The sequence below is a fragment of the Anser anser genome, assembly GCF_964211835.1.
Source record: "Anser anser genome assembly, chromosome: 8".
In the NCBI taxonomy this organism is placed as follows: domain Eukaryota; kingdom Metazoa; phylum Chordata; class Aves; order Anseriformes; family Anatidae; genus Anser; species Anser anser.
Window position 1 is genome coordinate 23,829,228 of NC_139728.1, and position 17,050 is coordinate 23,846,277.

The 17,050-nt window shown below is 43.2% G+C and overlaps 1 protein-coding gene across 8 annotated transcripts in view; it reads right to left on the reverse strand.

The window, feature by feature from the left end:
* Positions 1–17,050, reverse strand: part of TRABD2B (TraB domain containing 2B) — a 286,541-nt gene that overhangs the window by 120,757 nt on the left and 148,734 nt on the right. For all 8 annotated transcript variants that reach the window (XM_083845611.1, XM_083845610.1, XM_083845612.1 and 5 more), the window contains exon 3: positions 6,664–6,810. In XM_083845611.1, coding sequence (XP_083701737.1) covers positions 6,664–6,810 — 147 coding nt within the window. The remainder of the gene's footprint in view (positions 1–6,663; positions 6,811–17,050) is intronic.

A 17,050-nucleotide genomic window follows, 5' to 3' on the forward strand; every position in this document is an offset into this window, starting at 1 on the left:
GTAAATGCTTTACAGCAAACATACAGCAGTGCACAGAAAGCAGCATGCTACCACCTTCAACTCCAAATGTTTTTCCCAGTCAGTTTCATGCTCTTTTATAGTTTATTCCCTTACTAAGAAATACAGGTAGTCAACAATCCTTAAATGTTTTTAATGTAAATCAGCCCTTTTCTGTAAGCAAATGTTTCTTTTCTAGTAACACAGCAGTCTCTGAAAGAAAAATCTTTGCCTTTAAATGTCTTGTTCCAATTTTTCTCCTGCTTTCTCTCACTCTCCCATTGCCTTTTCCATGGAAACAGAAAAGAGGAAAGAAGGAACTTCCAAGTTAGACAACGCTAAATGCAAGCACACAATGAAAATTTCCAAGCAAGAACCTATTTTCAAAACCTGTAGCGTGGAAATTATCTGGGAATGTTCCAGATTATTCACAAAAAAATAATCTCTGCAGTGTTTTCCCCAGCACTGTCATCAACAAGTAGACTTTCACAATCTGGATCTGTAACCAATTTTCTAAAATACATAAGCCAAAATACAATATTGCTCCAATCTGAAATCCTGTTCTGACATAATATGAAAATTAGACTCTGAAGATGTTGGCCGCCCTTTTTTACTGCTTTTTTACTTCCAAATGCTCACAATACACCAAGACACGAAGCTGTGACTCAGGTGCAAGTGGAAAGAACGAATGACCCCATCACAGCTGATCAGGAGCTCTTCTGAACTATGGGAAAGCAACATCTCTCCAGGAGCATCCTGTACTACAGCCAAGAGAAGAGAAGGCGGGAGACATCCACCGCTTGCTCTTGGAACACAAGCAGATCTGAATGCATGTCACCAAACACCCAAGCAACGTTGGGACTGCCATCAGTTTCACCAGCAACCTATGCTTGTGGAAGTGTTACCGACCCCTCAACCTGGACCCAGAAACTCTTGGGACCAGCTCACTTGGTGCCTGGGACAACCTTGCACTTGCTTTGCTGAAAAGCCTATAATCACTTTCCCTGGAAGGACGAGAAGCTGTGCCAGTTCGTCTGCACTTTGTTACAGCTGAGAATGATAAGATGCTTCCAAAGTGTTGTGTTACAATAGCTGTGCCTTTGGTTTAAGGATTTATCTTCCTTTCCCATAGATAAAACTCCATTCCTTGGACAAATTAGGTCTGCTTATCATTCAACACTCTACCTAATGGTTTCAGCTGTGTGTTTCTGAATTTATTGAAGCTGGGGCATTCCACAGATAGCTTTCATTGATTTGAGGAGTGAGCCAAAAATCCAGTCATATTTTATCCAAAATGAGAATGGGGCAAATTAATGATATAATTAGAATTATCAGGACTCTTAAATCTTAAAGGACAGGTTTAAATGCAGAATAACATTTTTAAAGGGGTATATAACACAACCTGTTCATGAACAGCAAGTATATTGTGAAGTGATGAACTAAATGTTTTCTGTGGTTTAGGGAGGTTGAGTACAGACATGCTGTTAGTGTATGGATCTCTAATATCAGGATCACCACATGCTTTTCAAAAGGCAATGTCCACTACCCAAACAATGTATTTCTGCATGAATCCATGGCCTTTTGAACTGCAGAACCAATTCAAGATACAGGTGACATAATTCCAGCAAGTTATACAAAAAGCTCAGTTGTTTATCATGGGCAGAGCTTTAAGAAGGAGTCACAATGAGCCCTCAGCACCCAAAAGGGGTTGAGACATACCTGCAAGGCCAGGGTGGTCACCAAGCAACTTCATTGCATAGCCTGCCTTTCTGTGTAGGATGAAGCAATAACACAACCTCTCCTGGCAACATGAAGATTGTTACACTCAGGTGAACAGAAAGCATATAAACTGCATTATTCACTGGTCTAGCTTGATTTGTTCATTTTCATACGGAAATACACTCAATTACTTCAATATTCTCTAAATTATTTCAATATTCTCTAAAAGAGACACAAAACACAAGAGGTCTCTGGATGAAAGATGCTTTATAAATGGCAGGTATAACCCTTGCATTATATTGATAACCCTGAACAGGACAGGCAAATAACAAGTATGCAAGCAGTGGGACCTGGCTTGAAGAAAAGAGTCTATAATAAAAGCAGTGTAGCGACATGCATCTGGTATGCCAGATCAGCAATGAGAGAGGAGAAACTACCCTGTCCTGGACAGGAGCCTTCCTTAGGTCAGAAGAATGGCCGAGGACAGCAGAGGAAAAACTATAGCTGGAGATCACACATATAGTCTTTGCAAAGGGTTAAAGGAAAAATATCCCCGTAATCCCCTCTTTATAAAGCATAAAAAAGAATACAAGGAAACATAGAACCGGCAAATCCATACTGGCAAAGATGAAGCTGCTTTACAGAACTGTCCTTAAACAACTGAACATCTCAAAATTGATCACAGAATTAATGGGTACAAGATAGCCCTATCCTATCACGATAAACCTATCCTATCTTTAACTTAGAATATTTTCTCTTCAGTATCATGTTGACGTTTTGCCCAGAAACTCCAGCGTAAGTCTCTTGATTGAAGAAGTCACAAGAGAACCAAGAGTTTGCAGAAGGCTGAACAAGCAGGAGAGATGTTTCCTACTCCACTTTTGGGTCACAGTCTAACTGAATAAGCTCAGCCTCTTAAAATTTTATTAAGTTTGAATAAGGATTTATATGTTCAGAAAAATGGTGGTTGGAAACAAAATTAAAAAAAAAAAAGGAACAGAGACAGAGAAAAAGAGAAAGGAATGAGGAATGTAATATAACCACAGAAAAGCAGAGGTGTTTCCCACTTTCACTGTTCTTAATTAAAATAAAAAAATATTAAAAAAAAAAACAACACTAAAACTGAGAAGAGTTTCTTTAGTGCTCATCAGTGCTGATTTCTCTGGAAAACTTCAGGGATTTGGGGGCCTGCTCCCACATCCCATTTCAGACACCTCGCCCCGGCTAAGCCTGGCTCCCCAGCCCCAAGGCAGGGAGCAGCTCCCTGGGGCGGTCGTGTCCTTATCTTTGTCCTTGTCCCCATCCCTGTCCCTGTCCCGGTCCCCATCCCCTTCCCCAGGTGCCAAAGGAGCTGTCCTCTGACCCGGTGGCTGAACTCCTGCTTCGGTCTAGGAAACGCCCCGTTCCTGTACTTTTCCTCCCCAGAGCACTCTGCCTAGGCACAGAGGCTACTCTCTCCTCCCAGATGCCACAGAAGCTGATGAGACCAACGCTGAGGAACCACAGATCTCCCAAACTCCCTCAGCAAGGCTGAAGAGGCTCAGGAAAGTCATCCATAACACAGAAGATCAATGATATTAGTATTATTATTTCTATTCCTTCTTTCTGCTCCAAGATGAGTTTTGCTGTAAAGGCATCTAGCATCTTGCAGACAGCTACCGAAGATGCTCTGTCTCACAAGATTGATGCTAGAGGAACTTAGCAAGTTACTACACGAATACTCCTCTTCTCTGTCCCACTGTCCCCGGGGTGATGCTGGATTTTCCCACCTACTTTCCAGCACGTTAGTTACCGAAAATAGCGGCTTTGAACTGAGGGAACTGAAGGACAGACTGACCTTTGTTCTGCAGCTCCCACTAACCTTCAGGCAACCAGCAGGCACTAGTAACCTTACAAACAGCCCTCAAACGAACCCTCAAAGAGTGACAGTCACAGCCTTCTGCAGGTCTGCACAGTCCCATGGTATGGAGCTGAATTTCTGACCTCACCATTCAAGTAAGCGTTGAGTCTCATGAACACTCCTCTTTTTCTGATCTTTTGTTTGTTTTTATGTGGTATTTCAAAGTTGCGTTAATGGTACCGGGTGCAAGAACTTGCCAGACCTCCGAAGTGCTTTGGGCATCCCTTCCAAAAGCACTTTGATGCTCTTGTCTCCAGGTCAGGCACCCATACCAATCCCAGAAGTTCAAGCGATTGATGCATCCAACTTGGGATATTCAAAGTTTATTTATTTTTTCACTGTTCTTGTGCAAGTGCACTGTTTCACTGTGCACTTGCAGGCCTACCATTTTTGTCACCTGATGAGGACTGCAATAAACTCTCGGCACGTGATATATCCCTGTGCTTAGACTTAATGGCTGAAAAGAAAGATCCCATGGGGAATGCTTCATATGTAATATTTAAGCCAGGCTAATCAAATTTGATAACTGAATGGCAAAAACTTTGTGGCAGGGAGATCATCCTTGCAAAAAACAGATAGAGTAAACTTTGGAATTACCACTGGCAAAAGTTGACCTGAATAGAGAGTTGTTTTAGGTTTTAATTTTCTGTTTTGTTCTGCATGCAATTAAAAATAAATGGTATAAAGCTGGTTTATAAAAACACTACCAAACAAAAAACCTCTTTAACCAAATTAAAAACAACAACCCATGAGATGAAAATACTCCACAACATTTAGAGTTCTTCAGGGACTAGTAATATATACAGGGATTTTAATTTTCCATGGCCTGTAAGTGTTATAATCTCTATCAACTGTGTGTACTCTGGGACCATGACTAACACCACTGCTTGAACTCTCATTGGTTATGTATTCTTTCTTCTTCCTTTAACACTGTTTTTAAACTCACATTTGATCCAAGAATTTGCAGGGATAAAAAAGTTTTTACAGCGTTCTTTGCCTCTCAAGTCTAAAACACAGGTCTGTTATAGGACATTGTGTCAACAAATCACAGATGTCTGTGAGTCAATGCAGTCAGTGTGAAAGGGCATAACTTGTCTCAGGGACGCAGGCTGAGAAAAAACGCTGGCAAAATTACATTGTTTGATAGCCACGAAAAGATGACACAAGATATCCAGATGTCAGGACTGTCTTCGTGATTTCATGACTAGTATTTCTTTCTTTGCATCCATGGCAAATATATTAGCACATCTTGCAAGAGTTATTTCTTCAAAATCATGATGTGTTTATCTCATGTGCTTGCCTTCACATTACAGGAATTGTTAGTTGTCTTCTCCAGGATCTTCTAAAGTCCTGAGCTCTCTAACTTTTTCAACTCACACATCACGTCTTTACAGACATATTTTTACCTGAGTTGGTTCCTCCCTTTTCTTTTCAGGGCTGCCCAGAAAGAATAGCTCTGGCAGCTTTGGTGCTACACAGACTTCTCCTTTAGTACTGCCAGGTTAACCACACTGCCATGTCCTACTTAGGCATGCTAAAACAATGCTTCACTCTCTAGGACTGGATTCACTGCGAGAGCAAAGAGATTTGATCCCATTCATTACCATCAACCACTCTTTCTACTATTTGAAAATAGTAACGGGTTAGGGAAAAAGAGGAGATATGACCATTTGTCTAGAATTTAAGGACCTCTGATTGTCCAAGCTGATCTCTTTCTGCCCATTGAGGGGCAGGTTAGTTCTGTGATAGATGACATGGAAAAGCTGCAATGGATGTCTTTTACACTTCTGCTTAGAACTTCTAAGAGGGGCATACAAGACCACTATGAAAGCATCCACATTGTGGAGGGTGGCTGTCTTACAGGCAGATGGGGCCATCCTCACTTTCTCAGCTGTTTCTCTGAGCAAAAAGTGGCTCACAGAGCCCTGTGCAACTCAAGATAACAATGGCAAGGTAGGAAGTCTCAGAGGCCTCCACCTAGATTGACAGACTGAGCTCACACTGTCTTAGTTCTCTCCTGAGGTCACATAATTATCCTTGATTTCCATTTCCTAATGGTAAACCACTATCATAATTTAGTAGATTTTCATTGGCAAAACGTATACAATACTGCCAAAGGTTATACAGGTCCCCTTTAAGCAAGTTGTTGCACCTGAGACAGGAACCTCGGGACATTTATCAAAAAAAAGAACTAGAAGACAATCAAAGACCAAGTTTTCATAGAATTAATGGGAAGGAAGAAAGAGGAATCTAAGCATTAAAAGAGAATCCCAGAGTTTGCCATGAACTATCAGACTAGTCTGAAAGCAGATTTCTGCTCCATTGAGAGTCTTTAATAGCACTGGATAACTAAGATAAACAGAGACTGAAGGGCTGCCTGAGACACATACAAAATTATTGAATTATGACATGTTTGAGAAGTTATTTACTTTATAGAGTATTTACATAAGGTTCACTTCCTCTCCAAATATAAGCTCAAATATTACAAAGCTTTTTTTTCCCCCCTTAATGAGGGGACCACATTCAACAGCCCCACAAACATCCATAATTAACTTTTTTTCAGGCACATTCCTAGGAAAGTTTTCCAGGCAGTCACTTCCCCAGAGCCAGAGCAATACCAAGGAAACCCCAGCCTCTCACCAGGCAAATGTAGAGAAGAAAACACAAGGCATCAAAAGGAACAGGGAAAAGAGGAGATGGGGTATAAAGTGATGACCCTGTGACCGGAGTTTTACTTTTTGCTGTGCTATAGGCACCTGACAGGCCTTATGCCAGGCTCTTAACCTCTCTGTACCTCTATTCATCAGCTGAATTAAACACTTTGTTGTCATATGATACCTGTAAGAGGGGAGCTATGTATGCGTTTATCTGGCAGAAACAGATGCCAAGCATTTTAACGAACAGAGGTCACTGTATCCAGTGCAGAAATTTTAGATCAGGGGCTTTGGTAGGAGAACTCTTCCTGCCTTTTAAGGGAAAATACCATTGCTATTAAAACAACTGATTTATTCTCAGTTAGCTGGCCCATCCACAACAATTTTGCTTACCTGAGAAGTGTCGTGATTGAATATGACGGCATTCAGGTCTCCACAATTATAATGCTTGATGAGATCTTCAGTGGTATACGGGGCCTGCAAACTACCTGCTCGGAGACTTTCATGTTGGAGCAGAGTTTGGTTTAGAGCAAACAGCACCTGTAGAAATGCAAACAATAAAAACAGGAGAGGAGTTAAAGATATCAAGTATCAAAGAAGCAAAGCCTTAAAGGCTAAACTTTTAAAAACTCGTATGTGCCTGAAGTCTGTTGACCCATCCTGGCACGCAGCAGTAAGGAATGATCTTTAGGTATTCCCAACTGGAAGGGAATTCCATCCTTCTCTAATAGAAGTCCTTATTATAGGATCCTTGATATTCTTCATAAAGTCTAATTTCACAATACATACACTGCTTGGAACTCATGGCCAAGTGGTCTGAGGACATTTAGGCACTCTCTGCACATAACTTGGCTACGTGAGAGACATTGGAATGAAAAAGTCCCAGAAGTAGGAAGCTTCTATTGCCTCTGTTTCCTGACAGCTAGCTCAAATCCAAAGCCCAAATAAAGCTGGAAGATTTAAAAAAAATAAAAAAATAAATCATAATCTTAAAAACTTAAAAAGTCCCTGTTGTAGCAGGGGAATTTCTTAATACTTTTAATACCAGAAACTTTAGGAAATTCACTATTAGTCTCCCTTCCTTAGTCTTTCCCCCTTCACCTACCCTTTTGCTAAATGAACATATATATTGAATTGTAACGCTGTCAATTGGATTTACTTCTGAAAAACCTCAGGTATATAACAAATATGAACTGAGATTTTCTTTTCTTACTTTTTTTTTTTTTTTTTTTAAGGAATGAGAAAATAAAAGTATCTCCAGGGCATTAACAGCCTCTTAATAGGAAGCCGTTAGATGTTAACTAACACACACAAATTCTGCTTGAGGGAAAGCAAATGTTTTTTTTAATTTACTTTTTAAAAATATAAAGATGGTCTTTCAACTGAACCTGTTATACCCCAGTTCTGCAATTGGTTCCCTCTTAAGATCCAAGCCTAAGAGATTTCCTTGTTCAGATCTAAGGGTCTCTTCAGGCTTTTCTACAAAGAGATCTAACTTTCCCAGGACCATCGCCTAAAGTTAAGCATCTACCTAACTTAGTTTTCCTGTAATTTAAAAAATCTGCAAAAAAACACAGCTTAAAAATTTCTAAGCTTTGAAAGGCTCTGAGCTTTCTCTTTTTCCCCTAAGGGCTACAGCTCAAAGAGGAAACGGTTCATCCCAGGATTTCCTGGGGATTCTAAACATTTTGACTAATAAAAATAAAAGCTTAGAAAAACTTTGACAGGAAAACCGAGAGTAGAGGTTTTCCCAAAATGCTTTTAGTAAAATCCTTCTCATTTTTGATTTTTTAAACAATGGATGTTGTTGGATTTTTATATACAAAAATGTGTACACACACACACATATATATACAAACAACCAGAAGAACCCTGAGCATAAGTCAGAGTGTTTTATGGTAAAATATTAAGGAGATGATAAACAAATCCTTCCTTTATTCCAAATGCCTTTTTTGGGGGGGGTTACTCTGGCTTCCTGAGGAAACCAGTGCTCTGTGTTCATGCTCTGCCTCTGTCTCTTTGTTTCCTCCTAATAAATTTGGAACCTATTAGCTGATTTCAGTCATATTTGCAGAGGGTTAGAGGTCTTAAAGAAAATTGCCTGCATGTTCCTTGAAAATAAGCGTCTGGTTGCAGAAAAGGCCTCAGTGTGAGTTCACTTCATATAAGACACCAAAGACACCACCATGAGAGAGAAGGAGTTATTCAGAGCTTGCCACAGGAGATGGACCCCAGAGTTCACTAGTGGCAGTGCCCGTGTCAGGACATTCGTGTTCTTGCTCACTGCCCCCGTGTTGCAATGGGACCTCGAAGTGCTGGTGGCCAGCTGAGCTCTGGCACTCTGCTGACACCGCAGGGAAGCTAATCTCTGGGTTCAAGCAACTGCCCAAAAAGCAGCTCGAGAGATTTTATTCTAGGATGGGAGCTGAAAGTAGAAACTGAAGCTCTTGCATACGCTAAAGCAAAATTTCAGCCACCTAAGCAGATTACTATAGAAGTCTTGCTTAATCACGCTGTAATCACCATGGGTTTTGGTTGGGTGGCCCAAAACACACTTGAAGAGATGCAGGGTCTTGTAGCAGTCACTTGCCTGCTGGATTTGTAGGCTATTTCCCCCAGAGTCTGGTTAAAGCCATCTTAAAAGCTGCATTTATTTTTCCTTACTGTTCAGATAATGCCACAAAAACAATGCTGCTTCCTTTCCTTCTCCCTATCTTAATATCAGTGACCCCACGACCTCCAGCCTAAACCTCTATCTGAGTTAAATCTCCCAGAGGTGCCTGAGATTACCGAACAACTGATGACTTCAAAATAAACACACTTAGAGCGACTGCCCATACACAGTCCCACCTAATAAATACAGCAGACAGTATTTGTTCTGGGAAGTGATGGGAAGTTAAGGGTTTGGCTCTGGGAAAGTGCATTTTTATTCACGCAATTTATGAACCTCACATCTGCGTGCTTTGAAAGCCATTTTTGCGCAGCTGTCTCTGGCCCTGAATTGCAAGCGATCAAACACGGACAACAGGAGGGGGTTTTCACCCTGCCAGGAGGAAGCCTTTTCACCCAATTGGTGTCATTCTCTGGAAAGAAGCATTCAACACACAGATTTTATGAGCATGTTTGGAGACACCAGCTCGGCCCTTATGGCAAACCCATGGGTCCAGCTTTACTGCTGAAGAAAGCAGGTACCACCAGCCCCACGAACCACTGGGCAGTCTTTTTAGCAGCACTTTTGCATAGCCTATTGCCATCTCATGGATAAGGGGTCTGTACCAGACCAGCTCGTCCCTGGCAAGGTCAGAGGCAGACCTGCAACAAGGCGAGAGCTCTTGCATTATGGGTGACCTGCAATCAAGGTACGCCCAGGAAGGGGGAGATTGGCAGGGTCCTCAGGTTTAATTTCTTGGTGAACAAGGCTGCTCCATTTCTTATATTCATGCCATCTGTTCTCCCCACTACCCAAGAGTACCTGTGCTGCCACACTGCCTTAACCTTTGGTCCTTGGCCCCACTGATCTTGGACACTTCAGTTTATTTTGTTAAAATTTATAGTTACCCCAGTTCTAACGACTGCTCAACTCTGTGCCCATCACCTTGTTTACGAGGCAATACTATGGACTTTTAACCAAGTGGAAAGGTTCCTCAGGCCACCTCTTCGGTTTGTCTGACTACAGTCCCAAATGGTGCCACAATGGTATCTCAGAGGCCGTCTTAAAGTAAGACAAGGAAGCCTTGTTACCATACTTCAGTAACATACTTGAGTGGTCCCAAATATTCTTATGAACTATTTTGCTAATAAAATAGAAAACAAATTCAGATGTTACAACAGAAGAAATAAAATTTGCGTTAAACTGAAAAGGATCTGTGTTCTTCCGGTGCAATTGCTATTGAAAAGACTTGAGACGGAAAGGAAACCCTGAGAAAACTCTTGCACCAGACTCTGGTGTGCAGATAAATTTCATTGTTATGTGATGGAGAAATCACTTTCCATTCCTAAACTTACGAAGGCTGAACCATAAACACTGCATTCACATGACTCCAGTAGCTGGAGTTACAGGATGACCCCTGCATAGAACCATGATTAATAACAATACCACAAAAACAAGTACTTAAGTTTCATGCTATGATGTCATCTCTTGGGCAGGGAACTATTGTTTTCTTTTGCTCTCTCTTTTGGACAAGTGCCACCACAAAGCAAATACTAAGTAAGCATTACTGGAAGCGTTTGGGTGACTATATCCCGTCAGAACCCACACTGCCACTCAAGAAAAGAAGTGCCCATTCTCCTGCTCGGTTCAAAACAAACCACAACATAAGTATTGAGCTATACTGCTCTTCTGAGATTCTTGTTCTGTTGTTGTCATTCTCTATACTCAAATAGAAAATCAAATATACTGTTTCAGTTCAAAATAATGGCCTGGAGAAAAGGGAAAAAAAAAAGAAAAGAAAGAAAAAACCAAGTCCCTGATTTTCCAGATTAATGAAAAGCAATAAAAGTGTTTGCCCAAATCTGTTCAGTTCCATTGGTTTCCAGAAGACGGGTTTCCCCTTTCCTTGAATCTTTTGCACTGTTGCTAGGAATTAGTGAGCTGTGAAACTCACCTAATGAGGTCAGCATCAGGAAATAGCTCTAAAAAAACAGGTCCTGGAGGAGCTATAAAGGACTCTCTCAGTGTCCAAGAGAAATCCTGGATGCATCGGCACATTGTACAGCCGGGGCCACTGGAGGAACGCGCCTGACTTTGTTGTTGTTGTTCCTATAAAGGGACAGCTAAGGAAAGTGAAACTATTAACTCATCCACTGGAATTTCTGCTCACAAAACCGTGCCCCCTGTTAAAGCTCCTCATAAAAGCCTTTCGGCTAGTTGGTTCCATATGTTCCCCAAACCCACAGTTATTGCTTCTGAAAGGCAGGAGTAGTTAACAGTCTGCGGCTTGGCACTGACCAAGGAGACCTAAGGACCCTGCTTTTTTCTCTCCCTTTCAAACTACCAATTAACCAGTTTAATAAAACAGTTTGAATCTGACCAAGGTGCCTGGAGAAACCCCTAACAATGGCAGATCCTACCAGGTTAGTAATGCTGACACGCAGGCATGACCTGGTGAAGAGCATTCATGCTAATAGCTCACAGCCCTGAGACCATGACTGATTTTCTTGGTGCTGGGAATGCTACGGGGAGATAAGAGCTCCAGCTTTCAGCCCTGCACACCCAAAGGTCCCGAGGAAGTATTTAAGTTGACTTCCAGGAGCTTAGCACTAGCTTCAACCTCTTGACCTTTCTCTTTACACAAACTTCCCATGATGAACTTTGAAGTGCTAAAGCCATTTTTTTTTTATTATTTTCTTAGTGTTTCATTGAATCGAGGCATAAAACAAAACAACAACAAACTCTGAAACAGTTCCTTGACAGAAAACAGTGCAATGTGCATGGGTCCCCTGCTCCTTCAACACCAAGACTTCAACACGCCATTGCCATAGACCAGGAAGGATTCTCCTGGTTGACAGCAGCTCTCATTCATTCCCTGGGCTGACAGTACTATACTACTGCTTCTGCACTAAGTTTCTGGCTTCATCAGAGCTTGAGCGTGTATGTAATTTACTTGTAGCCTTGAGAGCAGCTGTGCGGGGTTTTTGTGGGTTACCTGATAGATACAGGTCAGTTAGCTCTAGTTTGTTCTCTTATATACAGGTCTTGCCTTGTACAAGGGAATTAAGACAACAAATAAAGACAGTGGAGTAACACTCCCAGCTCAGTTAATTTCCATCCTGATAGCACTTGAGAAACAATTTATCATTCCTAATACATATACTATAAATGTCACACGTTAAATAGGCCAAAACATCCCCAAAATGTTGGGGACAACAGAACAATTTGGTTCTTTTTCTCCATCGGTGGCAGGAGGGAGCAGTAACTGGGCAGGATTACTCTCCGCTTTGGTCAATGCCCAAATTCAAGCTTAGGCAAATAGATTAAGAAATAACAGAAGGAAGGATTTGCAACTTAATCAAAACTGAAACACTGAAAGGGATAGAATTACAGCTATTAAATTTGCAGTCTAAATGTATTGCTTTTGTGGATTTTGTATGCGGGATTTACTTGCATCCAGTACTCTTACATAGATCTAATTTCTTAAATATGACCTTTTTGGTTAGGCTTGTAAATAAGTGACTAAAATCCCACTTATCCCGGAAGCCTCGAGGTTTTAGGTCTATGTTTAAGAAATTTGCTGGTTGAGGACCTGACCCTGCACAGATTAACATGAGAAATTTTATTCCCTAGGTTGTACTGAGTTCAGTAGATGAATTTTGATGGCTGAACCTACCCAAAAGGCTAAATATTTGCAATGAAAGAGTTACACTCCAAGCAGCCTGATTCAGCAAGTGTTTTCCTGGTTGAAGTGCAACAAGTGGCAGTGGCCACCTCACTGCCCGGCAGTGAGGACTTGCAGGTCCAAGTGCTGCCGGTTAGGCTTCTGGGCTGCAGTCTTAGATCTTGTAAGCAAGAATGTAAATCAACAGCACAATCAATTCATACCTCTGGCATGAGACTGCACTCTCAAAGGGAGACAATTTTTTTTTTTTCTTGTTTATAGCTGAACCGAAAGTGGCACAGAAGAAAATGGCTTCTAACCAGGACTCACCTAAACTATTCAGTTCCGGGACTTAAAAATCTGTTAGCCTCCGAGACAACAGAACACTGCCTATGAAACTGATGCCCCCTCCTACTAGTAACCTAAAAAAAAAAAAAAAATCAGTTCTTAATCAAGTCAGTGGCCCTGATGATGTAAATTGTTTTCTTCCCCTTCTTTACACATTTGACACCAGTCCATGCCAGAGGAATAGCGATTCTTCCAGGGCTGAGTAGCTGGTAATTAGGTTTGATTTTAAACAGGCTCATTCAATTTTCAGATAATAAAGGCATCAGAAAGACCATTAGAGAGATAACAGGCACTCCCCTGATGTGAACGCACCCAGCTCTACGAGGAGAAAGGAGCTGGGCTGTGCGATACCTGATGATAACTGTCAAACACCTCCAGACCAAAAGAAACCCATAGGCACAGAATAAATTCTCACCCAGGACAAACCGGACAGAGCCCTGCTGCCTACTTGGTGATGCCCTGGGCTGAGCTGCAGCCTGGCTCCTGTGTGTCCCTTGGTCCCCATTCTGTCCCTTCCTGTGCCACCAACCTTGCAAGCCTGCCTTGGCCCCAGGCTCCGCTCAGTGATCCCTGTCCTATGAGTATCTCACCACTTCCTAGCAAACCACTGTATTCAAAAACCCAAACGCTACCTCAATGTCAGCAAAATCCCACCCCCATGACTACCGAATTTTGTGGGAGCTAAAAGTTCAATGAGCAGGTTTGTGGACAGGAGCAGTGCTCCAGGAGAGGTGCCACGGCGTCACTGAAATGAAAGCACTCATCCCAGATAAGTCCAACACCTCCGAAAGTGTCCAGTAACAGATAGTTTGGGAAAGAACGTAAGACATGAGGTGAGCAGAGGGTGAGCTTTCTTCAGACACACAACATCCATCTTTTGGAAACCAGCCAGGTGGGGAGCTTGTGGCTGACAGTGCCTCTTCTCATATCGCTCCTTCCCTCTCGCCTCCCTGCTCCCCCTTCGGTTACCCCCAAATCACCACCGTGCTTGGATGCAGTGCTTTATCTGGGAGCAGCCAGCTGCCTGTCTAGACACGCAGAAGGTCACATCGATTGCCCAGCTGAGCCTGCTACTTTGCTCAGCGGTTGCATTTCTGAAATAGAAGCCTGGAAAGGCACTTGGGACCCGAAGGGCATTGCCCATGATCACTTTCCTCCACCTTAAATGGGCACATTGTCCCCATCTCAGGGATCACCGCTCTCAAAGGAGGCACATGAAGTCCTTCCCGAGAACCTAAAACCACATTTGCGCTCTTGACTCACAAGTAAGATTGTTATGGGCCCATCTGGGGTTTCAATTTTACTTTTTTGTCTCCACTGTAATAGAAAGAATGTGGGAGCATGCCCCAGGAGGGCATACGGCTCGGCTTGTGCCCTGGTGGCACAGGAGCCACAGTGAAAGGGGCACCCTCATGGGACAGAGCAAAGCTTTGGGAGCTCCTGGTTTTAGGCAGCCAGCCTGAGATTTTTTTTTTTTATTTTTTAAAAGACTGGTTTAATGATATGCTATGCATCCACCCATTGAAAATCCAGCCTGTCCTGGGTATATTTAATTTGGGGTTTTATTCATATTACTGCTTAATTTTGAACTGCTTCTTTTTAATTACCAGCTGAAGCTACATAGTAAAATGGACTAGCCCCACAGGCATGTTTTTCTTTCTATTATATTACAGTGAGGCAGCAGATTAACTCCTTCAGCCATCCCAGCTTAACACCTCACGATGCCAGCACGGCCCCTTTCCAGACTGCTGCTCCCACAGCAAGAAGGGCTGAAAGGGACATAAAGACCTGAATTTCCTGCTCACAGCCCTGGGTATCAGCACAAACAGGTGCCAATTTCAACGTATAACAGCACGCTGGAGAATAAATGACTGCCTTTTAGGAACGGGTACACTTTCCAGCAAGCCAGATGGAGCAACTAACTGCCTCTGGCCAAGGACTGTTTGGGGTAACAACTGGCTCGGTTCCCTAGTCTCCACATGAGCATGACCAAGTTGGCATCTGTAGAAAAGGGAATGTTTCCTAACCCTGAAGGTGATTGTGTCCCTGCGAGTTCAGCGGCAGGGCAGAACTGAAAAAAAGCACATCAAGATCTGGGACAGCAGAGGAAAAGGTTTGAACTTATTTTATTATGCAAAACAACCTCACCAGCAGTACATGGGGGAAATAGTGAACAAGCATGGGGTACCCTGTGTCTGTTGATAAACACAGGACTTGATCTCACGGCCTGCTCACTTGAGAACCCATTTCATTAATAATGACAGGTAATGGGATGTCCCCAGTGCCAGGAGCTGTTATTGGAGCACAGAGAACCCCATGTGGCCTCACCAGGAGAACCCCTCTTTCCTTCCTTGCTCTGAGAGATTCATAGTTACATCTTTGGATCTGCTTCAGGGTGGTAATGCAGACCTCCAAAAGTACATGACTTGGGGAGCATGGGCAGTGGCTCCAGCCCTTCTCTCTGTCACCCCTCCTGGGGAGTGAGCCTATGCTAGGTGCACGGCCCATCACAGGCCCATTGCCTGAGAAGTACCTGAGGAAAGGGCCTGGCCCAGCACTAGCTGCATGGGTTTTGTGATTAAAGATGTTGCACTGGCCCAAATGTACTTAGGCCTGGAAGGAAGGGTTCTCCCCGATCCTTTTGCCATCAGCTAGAGGGATTTTTGGGTGCAGAACAGCACATGCCACAGGCCACCTCCTCCTTTGGCAAAAAGCCTGCACAAAGAGCACCTGGCAGGGAACCAACTAAGCGGTGCCACTGTAGTTCTGGGTAACTATAGATGGCCACAGAAATCCTACAGGTAACTTCTCGAAGGCTTATTTTAATCAAAGTCTGGAGAAAGGCACCAGAGGTGATCAACCGTAGCTCGCCGGAAAGACAGGCAGGCGCCTTGCGGGAGGCTCAGCTCAGCCTGGCTCAGGTCGCACCACCACACTGCGCAAGGCCGCTGCTGCGGGCCTGCCGCTGGGCAGCCAGGGAAAACAGGAAACATGCCCTTGAAAATGCTCTCAGTGATTCCCAAGCATGAGTACAGACTGGGAGAAGAACCTATTGGGAGCAGCCCTGCGGAAAGGGATTTGGGGGTTCTGGTAGATGAGAAGCTTGACATGAGCCAGCAGTGTGTGCTTGCGGCCCAGGCCAGCAGGGAGAGGGAGGGGATTGTCCCCCTCTGCTCTGCCCTTGTGAGGCCCCACGTGGAGTGCTGCGTCCAGGTCCGGGGTCCCCCGCGCAAGAAAGATGTGGACCTGTTGGAACACATCCAGAGGAGGGCCACAAAGATAATCAGAGGGCTGGAGCACCTCTCCCATGAAGAAAGGCTGAAAGAGCTGGGGATGTTTAGTCTGGAGAAGAGAAGGCTCCGGGGAGACCTCATTGCGGCCTACCAATACTTAAAGGGGTCTTATAAAAAGGATGGAGAGGGACTCTTTGCTCATGTAGATAATGATAGGACAAGGGGGAATGGTGGGATGTGTCCATGAGCTTAACAAGAAATGAATGCAGCAGCTCCCGCTTCAGCTGCCTTTTGGAGGGAGAGAGAAAAGAGAAAATGGAGAATCAGAGGCACCCAAAGACAAGAATTGTCATTTCAGAGCTCGGGGCAGCCAGGGAAGCCCACACATAGGGGAAGCCTTCTCTGGGGGTAGAGGAGGATGCACCAGAGCCACTTGCTGCTACCCATATGGCACGGCGGCTCCAGTACACACTGTATGGCACTATAGCTGTGTTGCAGTCTACAGGACTCCTGCCTGGAAGCAGCAAGTTGTGTAAAGATTATTCAATATTCAGTTAGCCAGGGAAAGAAGGCGACCTACCCATCAAATCACAGCAGCTCGAATTTCTCATATCATCTACTTGCAGCCAGGTGCTTGTCTTGAAACTAAGTGAAGGCCAAGAATAATTACTTTCTATTCACCGAGTTATTTACATCAGTTATTCAGCAAATAAATTCCACTAATAAATAGGTTCAAGGAAACTGCAATCTATTCGCAAGTCAAGTTGCCAAGACAGAAGAAATTTATAAAAATAATTAGTTGAAACAAACTACTCTGTTAGCTTTCAAGGTCAGAATGATAAATTCAGACACTATTTTCTACTAATATAAGTCTCCCTCAGTGCA